The 25,664-nt window shown below is 59.1% G+C and overlaps 4 protein-coding genes across 11 annotated transcripts in view; 1 reads left to right on the top strand and 3 right to left on the bottom strand.

The window, feature by feature from the left end:
• RNF123 (ring finger protein 123) overlaps nt 1-2,878 on the bottom strand; it is a 30,098-nt gene extending 27,220 nt beyond the window's left edge. For 3 of the 5 annotated variants that reach the window (XM_032868068.1, XM_032868063.1, XM_032868066.1), the window contains exon 1: nt 838-938. The gene's annotated coding sequence lies outside the window, so the exon portion shown is untranslated. Of the gene's footprint in view, nt 1-837; nt 939-1,234; nt 1,474-2,788 lie in introns of those variants that run through there. The other 2 variants (XM_032868064.1, XM_032868065.1) reach the window with 2 other exon arrangements.
• MST1 (macrophage stimulating 1) lies at nt 1,762-6,484 on the top strand. 2 transcript variants are annotated; one of them, XM_032868074.1, is made up of 18 exons: nt 1,762-1,849; nt 2,506-2,653; nt 2,727-2,839; nt 2,917-3,031; nt 3,120-3,256; nt 3,331-3,451; nt 3,589-3,707; nt 3,884-4,052; nt 4,239-4,369; nt 4,452-4,554; nt 4,707-4,843; nt 4,931-4,966; nt 5,049-5,169; nt 5,348-5,425; nt 5,556-5,702; nt 5,795-5,901; nt 5,982-6,121; nt 6,250-6,484. In XM_032868074.1, the coding sequence occupies exons 1-18, from the start codon at nt 1,798-1,800 to the stop codon at nt 6,409-6,411; spliced, it is 2,136 nt and encodes a 711-aa protein (XP_032723965.1). In that variant the 5' UTR covers nt 1,762-1,797; the 3' UTR covers nt 6,412-6,484. The 2 variants fall into 2 exon arrangements, with proteins under 2 accessions (XP_032723965.1, XP_032723964.1); XM_032868073.1 differs by having other exon boundaries at nt 1,769-1,849; nt 5,988-6,121.
• Nucleotides 6,485-6,904: 420 nt separating this feature from the next.
• Nucleotides 6,905-15,658, bottom strand: APEH (acylaminoacyl-peptide hydrolase). Of its 2 annotated transcripts, XM_032868071.1 has the most exons (22): nt 15,582-15,658; nt 15,374-15,506; nt 14,701-14,827; nt 14,198-14,291; nt 14,025-14,100; nt 13,773-13,936; nt 13,504-13,641; nt 13,316-13,407; nt 13,193-13,233; nt 12,987-13,108; nt 12,586-12,646; nt 11,291-11,388; nt 10,589-10,640; nt 9,661-9,749; nt 9,065-9,203; nt 8,522-8,605; nt 8,363-8,443; nt 7,975-8,063; nt 7,676-7,866; nt 7,458-7,560; nt 7,264-7,370; nt 6,905-7,172 (listed from the first exon to the last, which is right to left on the bottom strand). In XM_032868071.1, the coding sequence occupies exons 1-22, from the start codon at nt 15,591-15,593 to the stop codon at nt 7,067-7,069; spliced, it is 2,199 nt and encodes a 732-aa protein (XP_032723962.1). In that variant the 5' UTR covers nt 15,594-15,658; the 3' UTR covers nt 6,905-7,066. The 2 variants fall into 2 exon arrangements, with proteins under 2 accessions (XP_032723962.1, XP_032723963.1); XM_032868072.1 differs by lacking the exons at nt 14,701-14,827; nt 15,582-15,658 and having other exon boundaries at nt 15,374-15,480.
• Nucleotides 15,659-21,241: 5,583 nt separating this feature from the next.
• Nucleotides 21,242-25,664, bottom strand: part of BSN (bassoon presynaptic cytomatrix protein) — a 90,606-nt gene continuing 86,183 nt past the window's right edge. Inside the window, exons 8-12 of one of the 2 annotated variants that reach the window (XR_004383905.1) lie at nt 25,561-25,660; nt 24,658-24,789; nt 24,329-24,383; nt 23,875-23,967; nt 21,242-21,769 (exon numbers count right to left, since the gene is read on the bottom strand). Coding sequence is in view for 1 of the 2 variants with exons in the window: in XM_032868062.1 (XP_032723953.1) it covers nt 24,343-24,383; nt 24,658-24,789; nt 25,561-25,660 (273 nt within the window). In the remaining variant the exon portion in view is untranslated. The remainder of the gene's footprint in view (nt 21,770-23,874; nt 23,968-24,328; nt 24,384-24,657; nt 24,790-25,560; nt 25,661-25,664) is intronic. The other variant, XM_032868062.1, reaches the window with a different exon arrangement.

The following is a 25,664-nucleotide window of genomic DNA, read 5'->3' as shown; positions in this document are numbered from 1 at the left end:
GATCTGGAGCCCTGCTGTCCACCGCAGTAGCCGCTAGCCACTTAGGGCTATTTACATTTGAATTAAAACTTAAACATTAAAACTCAACTTCACATTCCAAGAATTCGCATTCCAAGAATTCGGTAGCTACATATGGTTAGCGGTTACTGTACCAAACACTGAAAATATAAAACACTTCCAACATCACAAAAAGTTCTATTAACTCTAGTCTGGAGCCCCGCCTTCTAGCACTGCCTTAGACTGCACTCCCATCTCTGCAGCCCAGTTCCTTATCTCACTTCACACAGGTCCTCAGTTCCCACCACACACCCTTGCCCATTCACGGTCCGCACCACGCCTGCCCCTCGGGAAGGTGACTGTCCTGTCTTGGCGCCTATGCCTGCGACGGGCCCTCCGCGGGCGTCCATGACCGCTGCCCCTCTCACACCACAATAGGTGCGGGGCAGATTAGAGCCGGTCACTCATCTGATCGGCAAACCTTCGACATCGACTCCGGGTGTCAGTCAGGTGCTGAAGACCCAGGTGATAGGCGGACTTGACGTTGCTCAGGGATTCCCTGCCACGTCGATCCTGTCCAGCCCCGCCGAGGGATCGGGGCTCAGAACCGAACCGACCCCTTCTCAGAGTCCAAGGACGCAGAGAGCAGCGCATGTCTCCCCCAAGTCGCCCCCGCCCGGCCCCAAGCTCCACAGGATCCTCCCAGCCAGCTCCAACCCGGAGTCTCGCATCACAGGCTGCAACCCCTGAACGGCGAGCACTCTCATACTGGGCCGGCTGCGGCCGGGAGGGGAGCCCCAGGGACCCGCCCCGCTCGGAGCCCGACCGCCCCTCACTCACCCCCAGCCTCGGCCGCGGCGCCCCGGCTCACAACATCCGCCCAGCCTCTCGTCTACGGCGCCCGTCTAGGGCCAAACCGAGCGCTCATCGCGCACGCGCATCGGCTCGCGCCCGGCTTCCGCGCGAGGGAGCCCCCTCGCGGTCTCCAGCAGGGACATTCCCGGCGTCGGCCTCGACCCACAGCCCAACCGCCTCTGACCCCCGCCTGTGCAGAAGCTCCTAGCTCATCCCGGGCGGAGCACCACGTCCTAACTGGGAGCCCCAGGCAGCTTATCTCAACTGCCACCTGTACTGGGAGGTCTGCCTCAGAGAATCCTAGAACATTTGAAAGGCTACCTGCCAGGGTCCCTGCTGTCTGTCACTCCCGCTTCCGTTCAGGCCGGACAGCCTCGCTTACCTTTCCTGGGATGGCACCTGTGACGTGGCGAGGGGAGCCTCTCTGGCTTCTGCTGCCAGGGGTGTGGGCTGACTTGCCTACAGCTGGGGCCGATAAGCCAGCAGAAGGGGAAGGCTGCTTTGAGGCTGGGTCAGGGAACATTTGCCACTTTACAGGGAAAAGCTGAGGCTTAGAAAAGATTAGTATCACACCACCCAGCGGCTGGAACCCAAGCCTCTGACACCAATCATGTCCACAGTACTCTTCTCTTCAGAGCAACGTAGGCTGCAGAGGGTCTCCAACCCCACTCCAAGGCACATCAAGTGTCCCCACTGAACACCTGCCCGCTACACAGGGCAGGGGCTAACTGTGCCAGGGTGAGGGCACTTGCATTTCACCAAGGGGGCCTGAGGCCTGGATCTACCCCCATTGTGGCCACTGAGTCTTAGGTCAGGCTCCAGTAGGCCTCGAGTGGGGGCGGGAGTGTGGGGGTGGAGGCAGAGCCACCCAATCCCACAGCTACAGGTTTCACAACTTCCCGGATAGGGCTGTGGTGGGTCACAGTGCAACCTCCAGCCAGGAGCATGGGGTGGCTCCCACTCCTGCTGCTTCTGACGCAGTGCTCAGGGGTCCCTGGTGAGTGCCCCCCACCCTGATCCCCATTTGCCTTCAGGAAGGTATCATCCCTGGGCCCATCCTGCTATTCAAGTCAGGTGCTCTGTTTTCTACTGGTCATGGAGCGAAGAGTGCTCTTGGCTTCTTGTGCAGAGCGGGGTAGCCCCAGGAATACATAGAGACACTGCCTATTCCGGCCTGTGTTAGAATGTTTGCTGTAGCACGAGGCAGTGTGGGAACTGCATAGATGCACGCACACATGCAGGCAGTTAGCCTAATAAGCCTAATCTAAGCTTCTAACCTAGCATATGGCCCAGTGCTGATGGAAGGCCAGACTTGGAGGCAGAATGCCTGAGTTGGGCATTCTGTACATGGGCTCCCACTAGGGGGCGCTGCCTGTGTAATAGGACAGCTCTGAGCCTTAAGGCGTTCTCAGCTGAGAGATGAAACTGGCTCCCTAGGGCAAGCACCATCACCCACCGCTCTCATTATAGTGCAGGTTTTAGACCTGGGCCTAGTGCCTTGCCCATTAAACATGACCACTGGTGGTAACCACTATGTCTGGGCTTCTCCCACTCTGTACAGGGTCCATCCCAGAGGCCTTGTAGCTTTGATCCCCTGAATGAAGTGTGGATATGCCAAAATCAATTTACTGATATGCATGCCCACCCCCGCAGGGCAGCGCTCGCCCCTGAATGACTTCCAGGTGCTCCGGGGTACAGAACTGCAACACCTGCGACACACGGTGGGGCCTGGTCCTTGGCAAGAGGATGTGGCTGATGCTGAGGAGTGTGCAGGGCGCTGCGGGCCCCTACTGGATTGCAGGTAAGTGACCGCAGGACGTAGATAAGAACGGGTGGCAGGTGAACCTGGGCGACCCTGTGCCTCGTCCTCCCAGGGCCTTCCACTACAATGTGAGCAGCCACGGTTGCCAGCTGTTGCCATGGACCCAGTACTCACCCTATACACAGCTGCAACGTTCGGGGCGCTGTGACCTCTTCCAAAAGAAAAGTAAGTGGCTGTGGAGAACGTGGGCCAGGGATAGGGCACGGAGGCCTCAGGCCGTGTTGACAACGGGTCTCTTCCAGACTACGTGCGAACCTGCATCATGGACAATGGGGTCAAGTACCGGGGCACAGTGGCCATCACCACTGGCGGCCTACCCTGCCAGCACTGGAGCCAAAGATTCCCCAATGACCACAAGTAAGACAGACACCTCCCCTCTGTCCCTGCCCGGCCCTGCGCCTGCCCCCAACCCCAGCACGCACTCAACTGCTGCTCTCTTCCCCAGGTACACGCCCACACTCCGGAACGGCTTGGAGGAGAACTTCTGCCGCAACCCTGACCGGGATGCCGGAGGTCCCTGGTGCTACACGACAGACCCTGCAGTGCGCTTCCAGAGCTGTGGCATCAAGTCCTGCCGGGAGGGTAAGCGGCTCTGGGTCAAGACTGAAGGAACATGCCCACGCCCGTCTACGAGCCCACCGGCCTTGTCTTTGCAGCCGCTTGCGTTTGGTGCAATGGCGAGGATTACCGAGGCGCAGTGGACCGCACCGAGTCGGGACGCGAGTGTCAGCGCTGGGACCTGCAGCGTCCGCACGCGCACCCCTTTGAGCCCGGCAAGTGCGTGTAGGCGGGCTCCGCATCGCGGGGCCGGGCTAGGGGAGGGCCCAGGACTCCAAGGGCGGAACCCGAGAAACGGCAGGGGCCACACTGGTCCTGAGCGCCAGGGGCTTGTTCGCGCCCCGCTGCGCCCCCAGGTTCCTTGACAAAGATCTGGACGACAACTATTGCCGGAATCCTGATGGGTCCGAGCGGCCCTGGTGCTATACCACCGACCCACAGGTGGAGCGAGAGTTCTGCGACCTCCCCCGCTGCGGTAGGGCCCGAGGGCGGGGCCTGGGAGGGCACCTGGGAAACGTGGGGGGCGTGGCCTGCCTGCGGAGAGAGGAGGGACTGGGCGTGATCCGGCCGTGGACCCCCCCGGAGTTGAACTCAGCCTCCGCCCCAGCCGCGCTCTCAGCTCCCACTCGGGCTCTGTCCCGTCCATCCAAGGGTCCGAAGCACAGCCGCGTCAGGAGGCCACGACTCTCAATTGCTTCCGCGGGAAGGGCGAGGGCTACCGGGGCACGGCCAACACCACCGCCGCGGGCGTGCCTTGCCAGCGGTGGGACGCGCAGAACCCACATCGGCATCGTTTTGTTCCAGAGAAATACGCTTGCAAGTGAGGTGGCGGGCCGCCGCTGGGGGGGAGTACCTTTGCAGCTGGAACGTCTGGAGTGGGGTCCCGGGGCGGGGCTTGAAGGAAGGCGGGGTCGCGGGGGCGAGCGGAGGGAGGCGGGGTTCCAGCCGGAGGCTGGCTGGCTGGTGGGCTCGCCCCACCAAGAGCTGAGAGGAAGCACCTGCCCAGGGACCTTCGGGAAAACTTTTGCCGGAACCCCGACGGTTCTGAAGCGCCTTGGTGCTTTACGTCTCGGCCTGGCATGCGCGTGGCCTTCTGCTACCAGATCCCGCGCTGCGCCGACGACCTGCGGCCCGAAGGTAAGGCCCAAGCTGGGACTGGAAGCTTGGAGCCGAAGGGCTGGGGTGAGAACCCGCTAACTGCCGCCCCGGCCCGCCTCAGACTGCTACAACGGCGTGGGGGAGCGGTACCGCGGCTCGGTCAGCAGGACCCGCAAGGGCGTAGCGTGCCAGCACTGGTCTGCGGAGAAGCCGCACAAGCCGCAGTGAGTCGGTCCGCGCGCCCGACCCCTCCCGGACAAAGGCCATAGGCTCCCACCGGGCATATAGCCCTAGGGGGGCACGCCGTTGACTCCAACTGGAGCCCTGCGGGGGTTGGAGATTACCCTGCTAGGACACTGAGTCCTCTCCCGCCCAGGTTCACACCCACCTCCGCCCCCGACGCGCACCTGGAGGAGAACTTTTGCCGGAACCCGGATAGGGATAGCCATGGGCCCTGGTGTTACACTACAGACCCTGGGACTCCGTTCGACTACTGTGCACTTCGGCGCTGCGGTAAGCCCGACACTCCCTCGGGGTCCGCCCCCTGCCTCCGCCTTTGAAGGCGGGCTTTCTCAACGCAGGTGAACTTGGTTCTTTCAGATGCTGACCAACCACCGTCCATCCTGGAGCCCCCAGGTATGCACTTGGGCCAGCCATGGGTTGGGGCCTCTTGGGGGCCTCCATCCATCCAGTTTCCCGAGGTCCATCTATCCCCCAGACCAGGTGGTGTTTGAGAAGTGTGGCAAGAGGGTGACCCGCTCGCACCAGCAGCGCTCCAGACTGCGTGTGGTGGGGGGCCAGCCTGGGAACTCGCCCTGGACAGTCAGCTTGCGCAATTGGTGAGGCACAACTCCCTCTCCCTGAGAGAGGCTGAGGGTATAGCCGTATGATCTCTGCGCTTATGCCAAGGGAGTGGGAACCTGACCTGTCCCTGGCCTCAGGGGTCCTAGCCGAGAGATGGCAAGTCCAGCCTGTGTCCCAGAACTCACTGTTCCCTCCTAACCTCTAATCCTCCAGGCAGGGCCAGCATTTCTGTGGGGGTTCCCTAGTGAAGGAGCAGTGGGTACTGACTGCCCGCCAGTGCTTCTCCTCCTGGTGAGCCTCCCCTGGGTATGAGGACCCCATCCCACCCCTCTGCCTTCATCTGCCCCTTAGCTACCTTTCCCAGGTGAGCCCTGGGGCAGCACACTGAGTCATGACTGATCTAGCAGAGCTTCTTCCCCAGCCATGTGCCTCTCATGGGCTATGAGGTGTGGTTGGGCACCCTGTTCCAGAACCCACAGCCGGGGGAGCCAGGCCTACAGCAGGTCCCAGTGGCCAAGATGGTGTGCGGGCCCTCCGGCTCCCAGCTTGTTCTGCTCAAGCTGGAGAGGTGTGTGACAAGTCAAGAGGTGTGTTTGTTGGGGGGGGGGGGGGGCTGAGCCTTGTGGACTTACATGCTGAGCACCCTCATTCCCATTAAAGACCTGTGACCCTGAACCAGCGAGTAGCCCTGATCTGCCTGCCCCCTGAGAGGTACGTGGTGCCTCCAGGCACCAAGTGTGAGATTGCAGGCTGGGGTGAGACCAAAGGTAAGAAAGAACACGGTGCAGGGGCATAGACTACCCCAGGCCAGGAGGCCCTCTCCTCCTCCCCACTCTTATCACTGTAGGTACAGGGAACAATGAAGTTCTAAATGTGGCCTCGCTGAACGTCATCTCCAACCAGGAATGTAATGTCAAGCACCGAGGACGTGTACGGGAAAATGAGATGTGCACTGAAGGACTCTTGGCACCTGTGGGTGCCTGTGAGGTCAGTGCTGGGGTACCCATTCTCAGCTCAGGGAAGGCCTGGGAACTGGAAAATGTACTACTTTATCCCCAAGGAGGCTAGTGTCTGCCTTGGCCCAGGGCGCCCTTACCAGTTCTTCCATCTACCAGGGTGACTACGGGGGCCCACTTGCCTGCTTTACCCATGACTGCTGGGTCCTGGAGGGAATTATAATCCCCAACCGAGTGTGCGCCCGGCCCCGATGGCCAGCCATCTTCATGCGCGTCTCTGTGTTTACGGACTGGATTCACAAGGTCATGCGGCTGGGCTAAGCCCAACTTCAATCCCATGTACTTTGGAGAGTACAGAGCCTCCTGTCAGACATAAAGCTGCCTCTCCTCTTTACACCCGTGCAGGGTGCTTCTTAGCCTCTGCTGGGAACCGTCGGTGTAGGCCCTTGCTAGGGCCTAGGCAGCTCAAGGCTGGCACAGCTGGGCTGGTAGACCTCATTTTAGGACTGCTTTAGCCTGTAGGCGCTCTGGAAGGGCAGGTCCTCACTAGTTCCCTAGATAAACTGCTGGTAAGAGGAGGGTGTCGTAGGGCAGTTTCCTAACAGAAGGGGGCCGGAGCAGAGGGAGCTAAGCCCGGTTAGATCCCAGTTGACCTTGACAGGCAGCGGCTGAGCCTCTCACTGTCCCCTCCCCCTCACACTGCAGGTGGGGGAGGTCCTTAAAGTTACCATGCCCAGGGCCTATGGCACTCTGAACCCCAATGGGGAGGCTGGGTTTAGGGATGGCTTGGTACAAAGTACCAGCAAGAGCCAGACTCTGTGTCCTCATTTATTATGACCATATAGCCTGCATTCCTCTGCTCACCCATCCAGGAAGTCCAGAGCCCAGGAATCCTCTTGCCGATCTGCCAGACCCTGGGGCTCTCCAAGAGCGAAGTGTGGCTCATGCCAACCAGCTCATGCAGGGAGGCGGGGCTTCAACTGCCCAAGTGCGCGTGCAGCCAGAGCACAGCATTCATGAAGCTGTCTGACTCCACCTCCACTTCTGAAAGTGCGTGGGTGCTTTTGGGATAGAGCAGGAGCCTGTAGTGGTTGTAGTGGCAATCTTTAAGGCTGGAGGGTTCTCCCCTGCTCACCTGCCCACCAGCTGCCAGGACTGTCCTGCTGCACTCACCTAACAGGCACGTTCCGGGCTTTGAGGGCACGGTAATACTCCATGCCCTGCTTGAAGGGCACACGCCGGTCCTCCTGGCCCAGCATCAGGAGTAGCGGGGTCTTCACCTGGGCAGGTGGGGAGTGGTGGTGGTGAGCTGGGCCCCAAGGCTCTGGACAGACTGGCAGCATCCGGACAGGGGGAGGGCCACCTACCTGAGGGGTATACTTGATGGGGGACTTGTCCAGCATCTCAGCCCACACGCTGAGGTCTGGCAGGCAGTCGCTGCTGTAGGGGAACCCAGCCTCCACCACGCACCTGTAAGAGACGGCACTGAAGCTGCCCCAAGAGCCCTGGAGACTGCGGGGGCTTCACTGTGGGGGAGGGGGCAGGGCGACCCAGAGAAGGGCAGGCACCTGTGGAGCACACCCACCAGTCAGGGATGTCGGTGGAGCCCATCATGGAGGCGATGTTGATCACAGGGTTCCTCGCCACGCAGGCACCATAGGTCTCAGGGTACTGACCAATCAGGTGGCAGGAGAGGAAGCCACCGTGGGAACCACCCATAAGAGCCACTCGGTCAGCGTCAAAGTGTTCTTCCTGGAGCACCTGCTCTACTGCGAACTACAGGGTGGGGCAGAGCATGCTGCAGCCAGCTGCCTCCCACCTCCGAATGGAACACACCCCAACGGTTTCCCCTCCAGCCGGCCCAGAAGCCCCGCCCCCTGCTACCTGGACGTCCTTCACATCCTGGTGGCCCACGTTGCCGGGAAGGGAGAGGATGCTGTCCTGGCCAAAACCCGTGGAACCACGATAGTTCACTGGAGGCCAGGGAGGAACCAGACAGGGTGGTCGGTGACATGCCCGGCCCTATGGTCGCACTTTCAACCCATGTGAAGCAGGCCTTGGGGCCGGCTGCTCCATGGACTGTCAAGGCACCGGGCCAAGAGATTTGAGGATGTTGTCCAGTGACCACAGCACCCTCTGCGTGGAAGTCCCTGGTAATGGCTGCCAGGTCTGGGCTATATACAGGCCTAGAGACTTGGGTGGCACCTGTGGTGCCTGTCCCACCCTCTCCCCCTCCACAGCTCACCACTGCGGCAGGGTCCTGCTCACTCACCCAGGAGTACCGCAAAACCCATCTTGCAAAGCATGGCTGGGAAGAGCATCCAGGCAGTGACAAAGGATGAATGGGGTCCCCCTGCAGACATGGAGCAGAGAGTGAGGGCCAGCTAGGATGGGTAGTGGGAGGGCAGCAGATCTTAGACCAGATGCCTACCATGGGGCATGACCACCATGGGCACTTGGGTCTTATCGGGAGGGTTGCTGGGCTGCAGAAGGATTGCTTCGAAGTCAAGGCCAGCTGCAGGGAGAAAGCAGGAGTCAGCAGAGCCAGAGCCACTGCCCAGGGGGCTTTCCCAGCCGAGGCCTGAGCCGTAGCTGTAGGTCTGGGGCTGACGTCTGAAAGAAAGATCTGGTCAAGGTAGCCTGCACCAAGACACCCCAGGAGGTCCTACTCCTGTCCTAACTGGGGAGTCCCACTCTGTCAGGACAGCATTCTGGGTGAGGTGTGATGGTCAGAGGCCTCAAGTAAGGTGGTGTGTTTGGTCTTGGTTTCCCCACCACAGAGCATTTAGCCTGGTGATGCCCAGCTCCGATTCCCAGAGTAGGCACCCACATACCCCATACCCAGACACTACTCCCCATGAGCATGCACCCTGGAGAACCACATGAGAGAAAGCCCCCGGAGGCACGGAAGGTGGCCACAGGTGCTGTGTGCTGGGGAACTTGGGATGTGTCTCTCTGCCCCAGCCCAGCTCACCATACTGCACGTTCTCTTGCTCTGGGGGTGGCTGCAGTACCCGGATGGTCCAGGAGATGTCGGGAATAGGCTCGGCCTCCTCCAGGGACACCCATAATACTTCATGCTCCTTCCCTGCAGGAGGCAGGAACCCAACTTTCTGCCAAGGGAAAAGAGCGTGTCATAGGTGGCCTGGCTGCCTCCCTGCCCTTCCACCTCTTCCAGAGTGGGAAGCGGGCAGCTCTCACTCTGCTGGGCCTTCTACCCACCTCTGGAGCATACATCATAGACTCCTGTTGTGAGCTGGTATGTGCACAGGCACTCAACACATGAACACGCACCCTGTCCTCCTGAGATTTTAGGCTCTGCTGTCTCCTTATGCTCCATTCTGCCGGAGGACCAGGCACTTTCCCAGGCACCCCGTTCATTATAGAGCAGACCTACACCAGGTAGCTCCTCTCCATGGGCGCCAAACCCTTGTGGATCATGCCGGGCTGGGCCTGCGTCTTGGCTTCCCACACGCTGACCAGCCCCAGTCAGACTCAGGCCAGCTCCCTGACCTGGGGAGCTCAGCCTGCAGAGAACGCTCACCCGGTCTGGGGCCCAGCAACACTCACCAGACTTGGGGGCAGGCTGGGCGTGGAGAACTGTGCCACCATGAGGTCCTGGTCAATTGTGAGGAGTTTCCAGCTTCCACCTGACCCCCCTAGAGAAGGCAGATGCCACCACCTTTCCCACCCGCTCCCCGCACGGCCAGAGTCCCAGGCCGGTGGCTCTATGCCAGGGCGCCCCTTTCACCCTGAGAAGCAAATGAATACCCACAAAAAGACTTCCACAAACACCCCACTGCATGCAGCCCTGGGTGAGCCTCCTGATGAGTCCCTTGTTCAGCAGATGCCAACTAAGCCCAGAGACTGAAAACCCAGGGCCATGGCAAACCGCCATGGCATGTCCATCCACGACTTCATGACTATAGTCTGCGGGGGCGGGGTGGGGGGGCGCAGCTAGGCCTTAGGGGGTTGGAGTGGTGCTGGTTTTGGGCCATGGGATTCATGGAGATTCTCCAGCATGGATGTATGTACAGTTTAGCAACAATACTCTGGAATCTTTGTGGAGGAAGGACTACAGTTAGGACAGGCAGAGGACTCAAAAGATGTTTTAGGGGCAGAATTACAGGCCCAGATAAGAGGCAGATGAGCAAGCCAACATAGGGTTTCTCAGGGCCCCTGGGATAGCAGAGCTGCCTCTGCCTGAGGTTTGGGAGGTCGGGGAAGGATGACTCTGGCAGATCTCGGCAAGAGATAATTTTGTAGGTTTGAGAAGCAGGGTGTGCTGAGGCAGGGCCAGGATGTGCAGAGCAGAGTGGAGCAGGGGAGGCAGTCTGCTGGCTGGGAAGGTCCTGCATGGTCAGGGTCCTTGCGAGATGCAGTAAAGGCTGCGGGACAGTCAGTGGTGCAGAGTGGCCAAGGGTGCCACTACTGCCCCATGTGCCGGAGCTCCAGTCCCTCCCCTGGCCTGGCTGGGCTGCTCCCCAGCCCTGCTCACCAGCTGTGAGGGAGGTCACACTGCCCATCTGGGTGTCCACAACAAACAGGTCCTGAAGCAGAGGGGGAGACACATGTGGCACCACATCCGAGAGCCCTATGGGCCCCTCCCCACACCTGCTCTCTGCCCTTTTAGGGACCCCTGGGCCAGGCCAGGGCTATGAGCTACTATGACAATGGCTCCTCAGTTGCCACTGGTAGTGGTCTGGAGGCCTGGAGTCAAATCCCAGCCCCATCGCCACTTGCAGAGGGACCCCAGGCAAGGCAAGGAATGCCACTGAGCCCCCGAGCTAGTGTAAGGAACAAATGATCTCACACCCAAAGAAAAAGCTTGGCATACTGTAGGTGTCCCTATCCAAGCCCTAGGAGGAAGCCTCTGCCCCATCTCCATCAGCCCCCCATATAGTGTTCGGGGGCCTACCTAGGGGCAGCCCCCTGACCCCCAACTGGAAATGCCTGGGAGGAAGGGGAATTGCACCCCTGCATCAGGAGAAAAGGCCAAGGGCTCCGCTGTGGGGCATCAGGCCAGGCAGGCAGCCGGGCTCCTCAAGAAAGAGTCCAGGACAGGGGCAGATAGGGCCCAAAGGGGCTTGTAAGACCTTGGGGCTGGGCATTACACCAGCAGTGTGCAGAGGCTACACCCTAGGCCCAGGGCTCCTGGAGGTTGATCAGTGGGGCTGTGTCTCAACATGAGGCTCCTTACCTGCCGGCTCCGCTGAGCTGAGTCAAAAACCACTCTCTGGCTGTCAGCTGACCAGCATCCCAAAGGCAGAAGGCTGCAGTAGATCCCAGAGAAGTTCTCTGCAAAGATAGGAGGGCTGAGGCCACGTGCAGCAGTGGGGGTGTGGGAAGTCAAGCCTATGAGGCAGGCTGGGCTGCTGGGAAGCTCCCTCCAGGGCCCCTGTAACTGTGACAGAATGACAGTCCTACACATGGGGGGGCGGTGGCTAGATGATGAGGAGCTGCCTGAAGAGGGAGCTGGGGGAAGAGGCCTCTGAGGGCCCGGGAGAAGCAGAGCTCAAGCGCTTCTGAGAGAAACCATTGCTGCTTGGAAGAAATGCACTGGCTCTCCTATGAGCTGCTCTCACTGAGACCCTGGTAGGCACCGAGTGCTGTAACCAAGGCAACACCTGTCTGTCTGTCCCTTATGGTGCTCAGCAGAGTGTCTGGCAGAGAGGGCTAAATATAGTACCATTCATTTAACCCTCACTACAATGCTATCAAGAAGACAAGGGCTACCACCTCCCAAGGATAATAAACGGACGCTCAGGGAGGTGAGGATGCCATCCAAGGACACACAGCTGATAAGGAACAGCTGGGATTCAGACCAGGTCCCCACCACTGCATCCCTGCATCTCTGAAGATAAACAGGCCATGACTTTTCCATTGGACCCCTGGAGCTGACCAAGTAGCCTGAAAAAAAGAGACTGGCCTGAAAAAAGAGACCTCATGTCCTTGGGATGGTCCAGGATCCCAAATAAAGTGGTGAGCACTTAAGACTGTGACCGGAACTTCTCAGCCAAGAGCCACCCACCCAGAGATTCCACTGACTCAAAGGCTTAGATGGGACAAACACTTGGGTGGTGGCTGGGAGTGGGACAATGAAGCACCCTCGAGCTCAGAGCCTTTCAGGTAGGACATTCCAACCTAGTGTGCTTTCTAAGACCCGTCGGAGCAGGGGTTTCAACCAGCCACCGGAAGCACAGGATCCAACTAGGAGCTGCAGCACGGGGAGGACACCATCTAAATCCCCTGCCAGCTTGGGCCACTCTGATCTCAGCTCTGGTCCAGATGACTTCCTCCTCTCAGAACTGACCCCTGTGGTGAGGGCCCCGTTCCCTGTGCAGGCTGGGCCCGGAGCTGGCCCAGCAGGGAGGGACACTTCAGACAGAACTCAGGACAGAAGAGCTGAGGCAGCTGGCCTGGCAGAGGGCTAACAGATGGCAGGAAAACAGAGCTGCAGGCTCCACTGTACCCAAGCGGAGACATGCCCCTTACCTCCCAGCTGCCGAGGCACGACATCCACTACCACTGAGGTGACCTTGGTATACCAATCATACTGCAAGAGAACACACTGGTCAGGCCCACCGGGGGACTGGCGGTGTCCTGGGGGCACAGAGCTCTGTATCCATCTTCTTCTCTGACAGCCCTGGGGAGCCTCAGAGGAGGGGAGGACGTGAGGCAAGCCTGATGTATTTCCTTTCTGATGACCTGGACAGATGTCCGAAGGGGCCTGTGACTCCCAAGGAGCTCTTCTTGGGCAAAGACCAATGCTCTTGTGACTGCCGGCTATATCCCACCCCACGTAGAGCCTGACGACGGGCAGGTGAGAAGCAAAGAAAGCTCCCATCCACCATCCCTTCCTTGGGCTGACCACTCCGCGCCTTCCTCCAGCTCACCAGACACAGCTGGCTACACTGATGATGGGGGACCAGAGACGGGTACCGCAGGTAGACGATGCGACACTGGTCTGGGCTCAGGCGGGGAGAAGACACAGCCAGAGAGTCATCTGAGAGAAGCTCTAGACCAGACGAAAATGTGAGCACCGTGCAGGCTGGCAGGGCCAGCATATGTCAGCAAAGCACAGGGGGCCACCAGCACTTACCACACTGACCGCCAGTGAGGTCCACGTAGTACAGGGCTGACCTGGAACCACCAGAGAGATGCTCAGCTTCAGAGCCAGCTGGAGCTGCAAGGCCCCCTCCCCGGCCCCACCCTGCTTCCTCACCTGCGATTGCTGCAGAAGCGGATGCCCAGCCGGAAGGGCTCATGCCACCAGCCTACAAACACCACGCCTGTGTCTCCAGGGGCCCAGAATGCCTGTAACCAAAACCCCGGAGCAAGGGTGAACAAGGGGCAGCAGCTCAAGCTGGGCTCCCAGACTCCAGGAGTGAGGCAGGCGGAGTCAGTGCTAACCTGTCCAGGGGACACATTGTCAGGGACCCCCTCAAGCACAGAGATGTTGCCGCTCTCGATGTCCAGCACGCAGAGCACAGGAGTGCTTTTGGAAACCATGTTTTCTCCCCAGTCTTCATAAAACACAAACTGATCCCCCTAAGAACACAAGATACTCAGTGTCCAGCCTGTCTTACCTCCCCAGTTCTGACAGTCACGATATGGGCAGGGAGCACTGAGGCCTAGGCTGCCCAGGAGGGGCTTCATGGACTGGCCGTAAACATTAGCACCTTGATGGCCTGGTCTGGTTTCTTCGGCCTGGTCATCTCATCATCACTGCCGCTGATGTCCAAGGCTTTTGTCTGAAAGAAGGACTCAGCCTTTGGGCGCCTCTTCTCTGCCACATACAACAAGTGTGTCTCCGAGTGCGACCAGGACAAGCAGCCAAAGCAGTCTGGGTGTAAGGAAGGCTGATCAGGGGGAGCCCTGGGCTCCGGCTGCCCCTCCTGTCCACCCTGTCTGCTCACCAGCCAGCTGCCTACCTTCCTCGTACACAAGCCCATGTTTCTCCAGCACCGACAGGTTGAAGCTCTTGAGCTTCTGGTTCTTCTCCCACACCTGAGGACATCTGTGCATCAGGTTACCTGCCCCCCAACAGAGCCTCATCTGTGGGACTGAGCCCCCAGTCACCCATCACCTGCCCATGCAGACTCACCTCCAGGAACTGCTTCTCCTCCCCAGGGCTCGTGCCTCCAGCTTTGCGCAGCACAGCTTTCATGGTGCCTGAAGGAGAGTCTCTGCTCAGCAGCCTGAGGAGGACATGGGGTAGCAGGTCATGGTCATAACCCACAGTCCCATCCTACCCCCTTCCTGGCCGCAACCTCCTAGACAAGATTCTTGAGACTGGTCCACATCTGCCCCTGCAGCCCCTGTAGCTCCGTTACGGCAGCTGGCCTTGCCTCTCCTGCCTGGGGAAGAGGCTCTACTCTCCCCAGCCTTCCTGAAGCTCCACAGGCTCTAGTCCACGCCCAAGTTTGGACAAAGCCTCCAGTGCTTATCAGGCCATGTCTATAGAGAACACATGAGCTCCCAAGGGGCAAGAACCTGGCTCCTGGCCTCCCTTTAGGGCCCTACCCGCACCAAGGCACATGGCAAGGCTTCATAAAAGGCTTGTAGACAGCTGTGGCCTTGCCCACAAGCTTCTTCCCTCAAACTTACTCCCCCCGCGTCTCCACACTGTTGCCCGCAGGCCCTGAGAACACCACTGAGTCCCCATCATGGAACACCAGGTACTGGCGGCAGAATCGAATGTTCTCCATGCGTTCCAGGTCTCTCTGGGTCCACTCTGTGAGGAGAGGCACGAGACTTAATTTGAGTTGACCAGTACCAGCACAGGCTCCTGCAGCCCCTCAAAAGGAAGGCCCAGCCCACCTCCCCAGTCTGTCTTGATATTCTGGAAGCAGGATGGACAACACTTAGTCACAACTCAAGTCTAGGCCTGAGCTGATGGCATGTCAGAGAGATACTACTACTCTGCTCCCAGCACCCACCCCCATCCTAGAACTTGAGGGGAGCCAGGCACCTGTAGGGGATACGGTGAGGGATGAGCCTACAAGGCCCACGCCGTGTATCCCAGTCTGAATTCTACTCCCACATCCTCAACTCGTGCACTCAAGGGCATCAAGCCACAGCGCACCGAGCAGCGTCCCACATACACCTGTACGGGGTCCACTGAGGGGTGCACCCTCCCACACCACTTTCTCCAAGCCCCGTCCCCCTCCACACACTCGGGCGTACTGTCAAGCAGCAAGCCCTCCACATCTCCCTCCTCTCCACGCGTGCGCACGGCTCCGGAACGGGTCCGCCCCTCGATTCCCCTCCATCCACACACCGGTGTGCACCGTCCGGTAGCGGCCCCCGTACTGCGTGATGACATCCGGGCCCAGGCAGGCGGCGCTCAGCGTGGGCTGGCGGCTAAGGCCCCGGTACAGCGCCGCCGCCTCCTCGGGCTCATTCAGCAGCACCTGCGCAGGGGACACACCAGGGTCAGGCCCGGCCCGGGCTGCAAGGACCACGGGCACCGCGCGCCGAGCCCTCACCTGGCGCTCCATGGTACCTCTTGGCCATCGGGGCGGGGCGGCGCGGACGGGCGCCCGGAAGTGAGGCTCCGGGGGGAGGAGCCAGGAGCGGCCCACCTCCCCCCGCCCTTCGCGTCAGCCGCAGCCGCGCCGCGCCGTGGGAGGGGCGGGAGCTTCGACGAATGGGCAAGGACCCTAAGCGGAGGGGCGGGACCTCGAGGGCGAGGAGGTGGGGCCTGTGAGGGAGCAATCAGAGTTTGGACACCGGAGGCCAGGAGCCTTGGGGTCAGGGACCTCGAGGGGAGGAATAGGCCTCTTCCGGGAGGACGGGCGGTCAGAGGGCAAGTCCCAGGCCTGGTGCTGGGAGGAGAGGCCGTAGGGTGTCCGAGGAGAGGGGCTGGTTCTAGGAAACGGAATACAGGATCGGTCTTTGGGCTGCGCGAGGCCTGTGACCGATGACGTGGCCCGCGTGGGGAGGAGGCGAGGCCTGAGACGGGAATAGCCAGTGAAGTGAAAAGCTAGGTCGGACGGGAATGGACCTAAGAAGGACGCGCGGCCTGGGAGGGGGCAGATCAATGGATCTTTGAATAGGGGGGGGGGGGGGGGGGGGGGGGGGGGGGGACGGAGCCCCGTGAGGGTAGTTTCGAGGAAACGGCGATGAGGGCGTGGCCCAGAAAGACTGGGTAGGAGCCGAAGCTTGCCCCAACAGGCATCACCCGCAGACCTGCGGCTGACCCGTTGGCTCCCTTCTTGTCCATTACGAGGCATACATCCACCCGCAGGTGCCAGTCCCTGCCCTGGAGGGGCTCCGAGGCAGATGGGAAGAGGAGCGCAGAGCCCTGGGTTGCTGGGCAAAGATGGGCGGATGCTGCGCTCTGAGGGTGTTGCCTGGGCTTATCGGCCACCAGGCCTACCCCAAGAGCTATCTGACCCTGCAGACCTCAACTGCCCTGTTCAGTGGCACCTTGCTGGGGATCGTAAGCCGGTAGGTTTCTGCTTGCCTCTCCAGGCCTCGTCCAAAGCTCTTGCGTGCAGAGGGCCTGACAGGGGGTCAGGCTCTACTAGAATCAAAGAGCTTCCTGTGGACAGGAGAACCTGGGCAGGCAGGCAGACTCCCTAGGTGTCCCACAGTGGCACAGAACTGAGTGGCTGTGATGGCAGGGAAGGGCAGGAGAGACTAGGCACCAGTCAGGGTAGCAGGGGTATCCCTTACTTCATAGACCCAGAGCCTGGCTGGTCTTCCACACCTGTCTGACCTGAGCAGAAAGGGTGACCACAGCCACCAATCTGAGCAAAAAGGCTGGAAACTAAGATATCACAACATTGCATATTGTATTAAGGAAAACCAGGACCATGGTGCTCGGCCTTCAGTGTGTGTACTGTAGACTGGCTATAAACTTATCGTGCAGCTGCCTGGAAGCCGCATATTGGAGGATAAACACCTAATTACGTGGGATGAAATGTAGAAATAAACAGGAGGCTAGGAAACAGAGGGTACTTCACCTTCTGACTTCTGTTAAGGAATGGGGCGCCTGGGTGGCTCAGTGAGTTAAAGCCTCTGCCTTCGGCTCGGGTCATGATCCCAGGGTCCTGGGATCGAGCCCTGCATCGGGATCTCTGCTCAGCGGGGAGCCTGTTTCCTCCGCTCTCTCTGCCTGCCTCTCTGCCTACTTGTGATCTCTGTCAAATAAATAAAATCTTTTAAAAAAATAAAATGAAAAAAGGAAAATACAGGAAGGAATACGTCAAGATACGAACTCTGAGGAACGTCAGAGGTGAAGCTGATACTCCTTCCTTTATCTGCATCTTAAAAATCTTCTGGCAGCTCTGGGTTACTTTGGTAAGGAGGTTCTCCTATGCTTTTGGGGAACGACTAAGGTCTGGCAGCCTCCCAAGAGTTCACAGATTGAAGCAGACGCAGCCGGGTAGACAGGTGTAGTGTTTGTGGAAAGCACCAGGGGGCAGCACCTGCTCACTGGCTCACCAGGAAGCAGGCCCCAGAAAGCTGTTCCGTTTGGACACCCGCCTTGGAGGCAACATCTCCTCCCTCCAGGTCCAAACTTGGGATCTGCCCCGGGCCTCTTTGTGGAGGGCCCATTGATTTTGGCCGGCTTGGTATAGACACAGCCACGGCCTTAACAGCACTTCCATGACTTGGCCCTTTCACTCTCCCTCTAACTGAACAGACAGGATTATCCCAAGTTTGGGGAATAGTTCCTTGGGCTAAGCTTTCAATGGCAGAAACCATCCCAGAGACAGACTTTAGGTTGTTTATATCAAGTCCTTTTATTCTGATACCACAGAATTACCTTGTCACAATACAGGGGGAGGGACACCGAAGTACCACGAGTTCTCACAGAGCACAGGAGGACGGCACACAATTCACAAGGTCATGTGGAGGACTCGGGTCATTGCACTTACAACTGTAAACTTGTTTGTTTGACTTTGTACAGCACTCTTCTCCCCCTCAGATAAAGGAGAGAAGGAAAGAAAGGTAGGGAGTGAGTGAGGAGAAAGCAAAACAAGACATGGAAGCTAGCAGAGGAAAGGCGTTGGGCAGCCGCCACTCTCCAGGGCACTGGGCTTGGAGAGCGGGAGCCAGTTTGATCCCAGAGGCTGAATGAGGCAGACACGCACACACATACACATTCACACGCTTGTTCACATGCATACACACACAGTATCTCACGATTTCCATGGCTCTCCAGCGCCACCCCAGTGCACGTGGGTACCCAGGGAGACAGAGATGATGTCTCTGAGGAGTTTCAGTTGGTCAGGCCTATCCCTCTGACCCTGTCGGAGTCCACGATGACAAGTATTTACAGAATGGGGGAGGGTGGCAGGAGGGCAGGGGAAGGGCCAAGAGGCCAGGGCCATGCTCCCATGGCAAAGTAACTGCCTGGAAAATGCCCCACAGGCTCCAGAAGACAGGCCGTAGTTACTGCCACCACTGCCCTCTCATCATGGGCCCTGAGACTGCATTCTCTTCCCAAGGACTAAGGGGGGGGGGGGGGGGGGTGTCGCTGTGAAGTGAGTGCATTGGGCCCTAGAGTGAGCCGAAACCCTTGCTCATGACACTGGGTAGGCAGGTGTGGAGAAGGCCTAGACTGCATCCCAGATGCTCTTTGCCCACTTGGAGATGTGCTCAATGCTCTCCACCACCCAAGGCACCCAGTGCTGGTCCCTCAGGCTCTGGCTGCCGTGCCCCAGAGCCACAGCAGCATCTGCACAAAGGTCAGGACACCTGTGACACGGAGAGGCCTACTCCAGCCACCTTCACATGGGGTGATGGCTACAGATGTGTCCTGTGGGTAGCTTGGGGAGTAGGAAGTGGCAGATGTCAGAAAGTTCAAAATCAGAGGGCTTGTCAGAAAGGAAATTCGAGAAAAAGTCAACGTTTTAGAGCCTGAGACTGGGCCTGATGGAGGTGGACACTGCTGCCTTCTCCCTGCCTGCTCACTGTTCCTGGTCCCATCTCCTGGCCTTTCATGGGAAGGATTACTGCCTTGGTCCCCCCTGTATCCAGCCACCAGGCCCATCCCCACACAGACCTGGCCCTGGGTAGTCAGAGGTGATGGATAGTGGCCTCCCTTAGCCCTTGCTCAGAAGGGTTCTTACAGCCCAGGCCTGATCTCTGGGATGAGGCAGGTGTCCCGGGGAATGGGCAAAGCCCAAATCCAGGAGGTCACAGGTCCAAAACAGGTCAACAGCCCCCCTGTCCCATCCACAGCTGCCAGAGGTGGGCCAGGATCCCCCTCTGAAGGGCTGTGTAGACCTTATTGGAAAGCATGAGAAATGTGGAGCCCTGAGAAATGCATGGTGCAAACCAGAGCGAATTGGAGTAAGGCCAGGCCTCGAGGGGTCGGGTAGTCACTGCCTGCTGCATGGCCGGCTCAGTCAGAGAGAAGCTGGTGGGGGTGGGAGGGGATACCTGGGTTTCAGGGACAAGGGTGGGTAGGGAGTTTAGGTCCTGGGGACAGATGGAAAAAAGGTCACAACAGAACCTTCTGTGAGTTTTGCTGTTGAGAAGCTTCCCAAGAAACTCAGCTTGAAGCTACTGTCTATGGGAACACCTGCTCTGGTCCAAGATGGCGTTGTCAGCTGTCCTCGCCGCAAGTGCCAGAGGTCTAGCTCTTCCTGAGCACCTGTTGACCCCCCACCCCGCCCCAGCCTCTACCTCTTGGCTCACAGAACTTGGAGCCACCCAGCTACAAAGGAGAGGCATGGAGCATGTGCATTCATGAGCCGGGGACCCTAGGACGTATCCAGACCCTGCCCTTGGCCTCTGTGTCTCTGGCCAGAGACACAGCCCAGCTCTGTGCCTGAGCCATGTCCCACTGAAAGGGGTGGCCAGACGCCCCTGGCTCAGGGATGGGATAAGAGGGGGAGCAACTCGTAGATGGAAATCCTACAGCAAACCCTTGGACTGTTCACCCACGCACTCCTGTGTGGCTCCACCAGCGTGTCTACTCCAGAGGCTTCTTTTCACCTGCCATCCTGGTTCGAAAAGCCCGTGGGGCGTCCGAGGCCCCGCGCTGCCTGCCCCACAGCCTGGCCAACAATTCCAGCAGGTCCTCACTAGCTCGTGCAGAAGTCAGCTAGAAGCACTCCAGGAGGAGAGGTTCTGAGGCAAAAAGAACTCCCAAGCAAGAGGGTCGAGCATTTAAAATGGGTGAAATCGTGCAAAAAGGCTGCGAGCTGTGCATGCTCCACTGCCCGACAGGCGACGGTGACTCACCTGGCAGCAGCGAGTCTTGCCACAGGTCAAACATGCCACAGACTGAGAATTTCACACACACAGTGGGAGCAGGGGGTGGGGTAGGGGTTGATATGAGCATATCTATCCGGTTTCTCAACTGCGTGTTTGCAATTGACTCCTTATACATAACATGGAATTTATTAAATATTAACAGTTGTCTTTGAGGGTTTATATTTCATTGCATAGAACGTTAGAGATGAGACTGGTGGGGGTGCCCAAGAGGAAGGGAGGCCCCCAGGGTAAGGGCCTTGGGGAGGAATGCCACCCAGTCCGCCAGGTGGGTGGACGGTGCCATGCTCCCCAGCACAGGGTTCTGGGCACGGCCCTCGTCTGGCAGGCCTGGCCCCTCTGCTCTGAGCACGCCCACTGGTGATGGCTTAAGAAGGACTGGATTGCACAGTAAACAGAGGCGGGCTGAGGGGCCTCCCTAGACCTCGCCCTGGGGTTGTGCTCTTGGTGGCCTGCTGCCCCCTATTGCTTCTGAGTCAACATTCTCCCTGTGCTGAGCAGGGGCAGAGCAGAGAGGAAACCAAACCATTAGTCACAGGTGGTGGAGGGGAGAGGCAAGGAGGTGTGCAAAGAAAAAGAGAGAAGGGGGAGAAGGAGAAAAAAAAGAAAAATGCTTATGAGGTATACATGTAAATTAAACTGAAATGATTAAGGCTGTTCTCGAAATCAAAAGAAATCCCCAGGTGTACAAACAAGGAGCTGGCTGGTCGAGACAATGGTGGTGCTGCTGGGATGTCACGATGGCTGGGGTGGGGTCGGTGGGGGGTGGGGGGGGATGGCTTTGAGATGGTGGCAGGCGTGCTAGCATGCTGCCACCCATGGGCTGGGAGAAGCCTCAGCCAGTGCCCACGCTGCTTTTCGGAGCTATGGCCTCTTATTTCAGCGATGAGACAGTGTTAGGTCCTAATGTTTGTAAAGTTCTCCCAACCCCACACTAGCCACACGGAGGTCTGCTCCAATGTCACCCAGAGGGCAGGGTGAGGGAAGCAGGGCCCTGTGGCCACAGAGGGATCCGGGCCAGCTGGAATGTGAAGGAAACGGAGCCCGGGGCCCCCAGCCCTCGGTCAAAGCCCCTCTCCAAGGCTGTGGAAAAACTTCTGGCATCGTGGAGGGAGGGCAGCGTCCGTCAAAAACAGGCAGCCTGCACCCAAACTCTGTGTATAACGCATAGGAAGCCTGGCTGGCCGGGCCGCCGTGGTAGGGTGTCCGGAGAGGGCTCCTCCCTCCCAGCGAAGGCTAGGCCTCGAAGGTGGTGCCCTGAGGAGAGCAGGGTCTCTGGAAAGACAATCACAGGTCCCCCGGGCCAGTGGTCCCAACATGTCCAGCAAATGCTTCACCCAGGCAGCTGCTGTTAGAAAACATCTCGTCCTCAACAGAGGCCTGCCTGCCACGTCCCACCTGGTGTGAGTCTTGGGGCGAAGGGTTTGCCAGATTGCGGATGCTTGGAGGAGAGAAGGAGGGAGGGGGAGGGAAAGAAGGAAAGAGAGAAGGATGTCATCAAGAAGTGTGGAGGGCTGCTTCCCATCCCTACCTTCATCTTGGTTGGTGGCCTGCCAGGCACCGCTGGCCTGACTCTTCCTCCCCCATGGGGTCCCTACCCACCGAGCCTTGGGGAGATGGGTGCCTGAGCAATTTTGAGGTCACATAGAGGACGGGAAGCAAGAAAAATCCAGTTGGCCAGGAAGGGACACTTCTTGAATATAACATAAGTTGCTTCAGAGAAAGGAAGATGGGGTTTTGTTGAAAAGGGCCAGCCTCCCCCAGCCCGCTTCTGAAACGGCCATAGAAGACACCAGGAGACGGGCACTCACACAAGCGCTGACTGCTTAGCCCAGTGGTTGGCCAGATGCCAGAACCCGAAGGAGACCCCTTTAATGACAAAGTTAGTGGCCTAAGGGCCCACCCAGCTTGCGTAACAGGTCGCAGAACAAAACTGTGCCCAGGGTTCCTTTCGCTCCTCCGTGATGGCACCCTAGCCCTAAGCCCAGGGTGGGTTCTGCCACGGAGTCGGCCCATGGGCTGCCCCTTCCTTCCCTTCAGCACAATTTGTGATTTCACACCTTTTCCGGGGCAACTCCGAGGAAACATCCGGCTAGGCGGGAGAGCGGCAGGGAGCCCGCTGTCGTGGGCTGAAGGCAGGAGGAACGCCGGGGGGAGCCGCACTGTGGCCCTTCACTTTCGCCTACAAAGCCCACCTGAGCTGGCTCCCACCCCCTTGGACTTCACCCCTGACCCCCATTTCCCTCTGCTGTGGCTCTGGCTGTGCTGCCTTTTGTCGGGTCCTGAGGCCTACCTGTCCCATCGCAACATCATCCTGCCTCAAGCCTTACCTCGCGATACCCACTTTCTTCAGAGCAGCCCTAGTGACCCATAACCTGCCTCCCTGGCTTCCCAACACTTCTCACCTTCAGAAATCACCTTTTTCATCTTTTTATGCTTTTAGCTTATTTATTCTCTGTCCTGCTTACATGGACTGTCAGCTTTGGAGGGCAGGGACTTGGTTTTGTTCCCTGCTGTATCCCTAGCACCTGGAACAGGGCCTGGTACCTGCCTACGGCCTGACAAACATTTGTGGAACAAATGGATACATGGATGGAAGACTGGGCCTTTCAGCGCCCCCACTGTTCCCCCAGAGACAGGCAGCCTTTTGGAAACTACACCCAGCTCCTTCCTTCAAGCAGCGCTGGCCTGGGCTCCCTGGTGATTTGCTGGCTGACCTTCTGGCCTTGCCACACACGTGTGGGCTCCCCCTGAGAAGCATCCAAAACCCTGCGCTCTGAAGCTGAGAAGTGGCAAAGGAAGGGAAGGGAGAGGGCCCTAGGGTTATGGAGAGGTAGGAGGTGGTCCCTGACTGGGCACAGAGCAGGGCCGCCAGCCAGGCTGCCCTCCCTGCCATCCTAGAGGGCGCACCGCCTCTCTCTCTGACACAGAGACAGGGCTGAGGCCAGGGAGGGTTCCGGGAGGAGGCTTCTCACTCCTGCTGGTCACTCCAGCCCAGACAGAGCCAGGGCTCCCGTGTAGAGGCCCCTGCACTCTCTCCCTGGCCTGACCTGGTTGGGGGCTGAGACCGCCCTCCAGTGACCTCGCTCTCCTTTCTATTCTGCTCCCGTCTGCCTCACTTGTCATTCTGCTCTCCCACCTTGCAGGTCAGGGCTTCAGCCTGTGAATCCAACAGTGTTTGAAGTACATGCTCATGGCTGCGGAGCTCTGCAGGGTTGGGGACTCTAGCCCCACCTGACTGTCTAGAGCAAAGTCCCCAGCACCGGCCTCAGGGAAGGGGCTTTGGAATCAGTGCCCAGTGCACAGCCCCCAGGTTGAGAGGCAGGGTTGGCTCATGGTTGGGTCCTTCCCCGAGGTTACTCCCCGAGTCATCCCAGCCAGCTCAGGGGTCTCTGCCTCTCAGGTAGCTGCCAGACCCATCCCAGGTGAAGGAAGCCCGGCAACCTCCTCCCAGTTCACACTTGCAGGAGCTACGTGGGTCCAGTCAGCCGGGCCCTGGACCTTCACCCCTTCCTCTGGTCCACGTACCCTGGACCTGACACTCACTGTTATACGCAGAGTCCAGAGCTGTGCCCAGGCCTCTGACTCCAGAGATTTTTCCACAGCAATGATATCATCTCCCTTCACCTCTTCAAGAGCCTGTGGAGTATTTACAGAGGAGGGTTGGGGAAGAGCTGCGTCCCAGGGGGCCCTACCTACAAACCGAAGCCAACTCAAGGCTGTGACAGCCCTGGGGTGGCGGTGGCAGGGGGTGGTGGAAAAGGACAAGGGGATGTTGGCCCTGGCTTCCCTTTGCTGGGCCCTCTACTGAGTTGGCCCCTGTGTTAGGGCCTCTGTGCACTGGGTCGTCCCTTCTCCTCCTCCTCCTCCTCCTCCCTCATCCAGGAGAGGATACTGCACCTCTGGCCACATCACCCACTGCTGGAGACCAGACTCCTCCTAGAGGCTCCCTCAGGACCCCCACATGAAGGGAGGCTCGGTCTAGGCAACAGATACTTACCCTGCAGGGCATGGTCACCAGAATGAGGAGAACTTTTTGCCAAAAGCAGAGACAGCTGTGACATAGAAAAAGGAGAGAGGCGTCAGGAAATCGGACTACAGTCCCTCCTAGTTGGGGCCACTTGGCACCGTGAAGCCCAGTCCAGCCCAAGGGGCAGGGACACCCCGCACCCCCCACCACCAGATAGCCACTGGGCAGCGGCAGGTAAACCTTGAGGCTGGCCTGTGGCAGACTGGCTGAGCCTGGAATCGTTGCCCAGACCCAACCCCGGCCACAGGAGGGCCCTGGAGCTGCTGCCCACCACGGAGCCGGCTGTGGGCAGTGCCTACCTTCTGTCAGCTTGCCGGCCTGCTCTGCTGCCCCACCAGGGAGGATTTTGGAGAGCACGCTCTCACCCTCGGCGCCTGGCTGGCCGGCAGGAGCCCCTGGGGTCCCTCCAGGCCTGGCTCCGGCCTTCATGCCTAGGGGGAAAGAGACCACCATCAGGAGGCAGGGTTGGCCCTTCAGACTCCGAATGGGAGAACAGCCCTGAGGGAATCTGAACATGGCAACCACGAGGGGGGAGAGTGAGGAGAGGAGGGTGAAGAGAGAAAGGTAAGAATAGGAAGCTAAAGGCACGGGAGGAAGCAGAAAAAGGGAAGTTGAGGCAAATGAGGAAAAAGAAGAGGAAGATGGGAAGACGGAAGGGAGGAGAGAGAGGAAGGAAAGAGATAGTAAGAAGCTGTGGTCCTGGCCCTGCAGTATTAGTCCCTTCCAGGTTCCCTGCCCAGAGCTGCCTGGGCCTGAACGGCTCAGTGCTGGTCACCCCACTAGCTCATCCTTTTGTTTTGTTTCTTAAGATGTATTTATTTATCTTAGAGAGAGAGGGCGAGAGAGAGAGAGAACACACACGGGGGGAGGGGCCAGAAGGAAAGACTCTTCAAGCAGACTCCCCGCTGAGTGTGAGCCCGACCCGGGGCTCGGTCCCATAACCCTCGAGGCACGAGATCATGACTTGAGATGAAACTGAGAGTCGGATGCCCAGCTCACTGAGCCACTCAGGTGCCCAACCACTAGCTCACTCTAACCCCGGGCTCATTTTCCGTCGGGAGGGTCTACGGAACCCTGGTCACCTTCTCAGGGAGCAGAGTGGGTATGCGGTGCAGGGGAGATCAGGACGCCGGTGGGTGTAGGGAAAGAGGGCAGGCCAGGAATTCTGGGCCGTGGCCGAGGGAACCACAACATAGGCTCACCTGCAGGTCCAGGTCCTGGTGGTGGTTGGGCCTGAGGAGGCCTCCCCTGTTGGGGTGCCTTGGCTGTCCCTTTAGCGCCATTCACCTGCTCTGCCCGTGGCTGC

This window comes from Lontra canadensis, unplaced genomic scaffold (assembly GCF_010015895.1).
Source record: "Lontra canadensis isolate GAN:19392208 unplaced genomic scaffold, GSC_riverotter_1.0 scaffold35, whole genome shotgun sequence".
Taxonomy (NCBI): Eukaryota; Metazoa; Chordata; class Mammalia; order Carnivora; family Mustelidae; genus Lontra; species Lontra canadensis.
This window is presented reverse-complemented; position numbering and strand designations above follow the sequence as displayed.

What these genes read in the sequence shown, in the direction of transcription:
- APEH (XM_032868071.1), bottom strand. An exon ending in AGGATGTGAAGGACGTCCAG is followed by an intron (nt 7,867 to 7,974) that starts GTAGCAGGGGGC and finishes CCCACCCTGTAG; the next exon opens with TTCGCAGTAGAGCAGGTGCT. An exon ending in CCATCAAGTATACCCCTCAG is followed by an intron (nt 7,371 to 7,457) that starts GTAGGTGGCCCT and finishes CCACCTGCCCAG; the next exon opens with GTGAAGACCCCGCTACTCCT.
- MST1 (XM_032868074.1), top strand. Translation starts at nt 1,798, where the DNA reads ATGGGGTGGCTCCCACTCCTGCTGCTTCTGACGCAGTGCTCAGGGGTC. An exon ending in CTGCGACCTCCCCCGCTGCG is followed by an intron (nt 3,708 to 3,883) that starts GTAGGGCCCGAG and finishes CGTCCATCCAAG; the next exon opens with GGTCCGAAGCACAGCCGCGT. An exon ending in AGGCTGGGGTGAGACCAAAG is followed by an intron (nt 5,902 to 5,981) that starts GTAAGAAAGAAC and finishes TTATCACTGTAG; the next exon opens with GTACAGGGAACAATGAAGTT.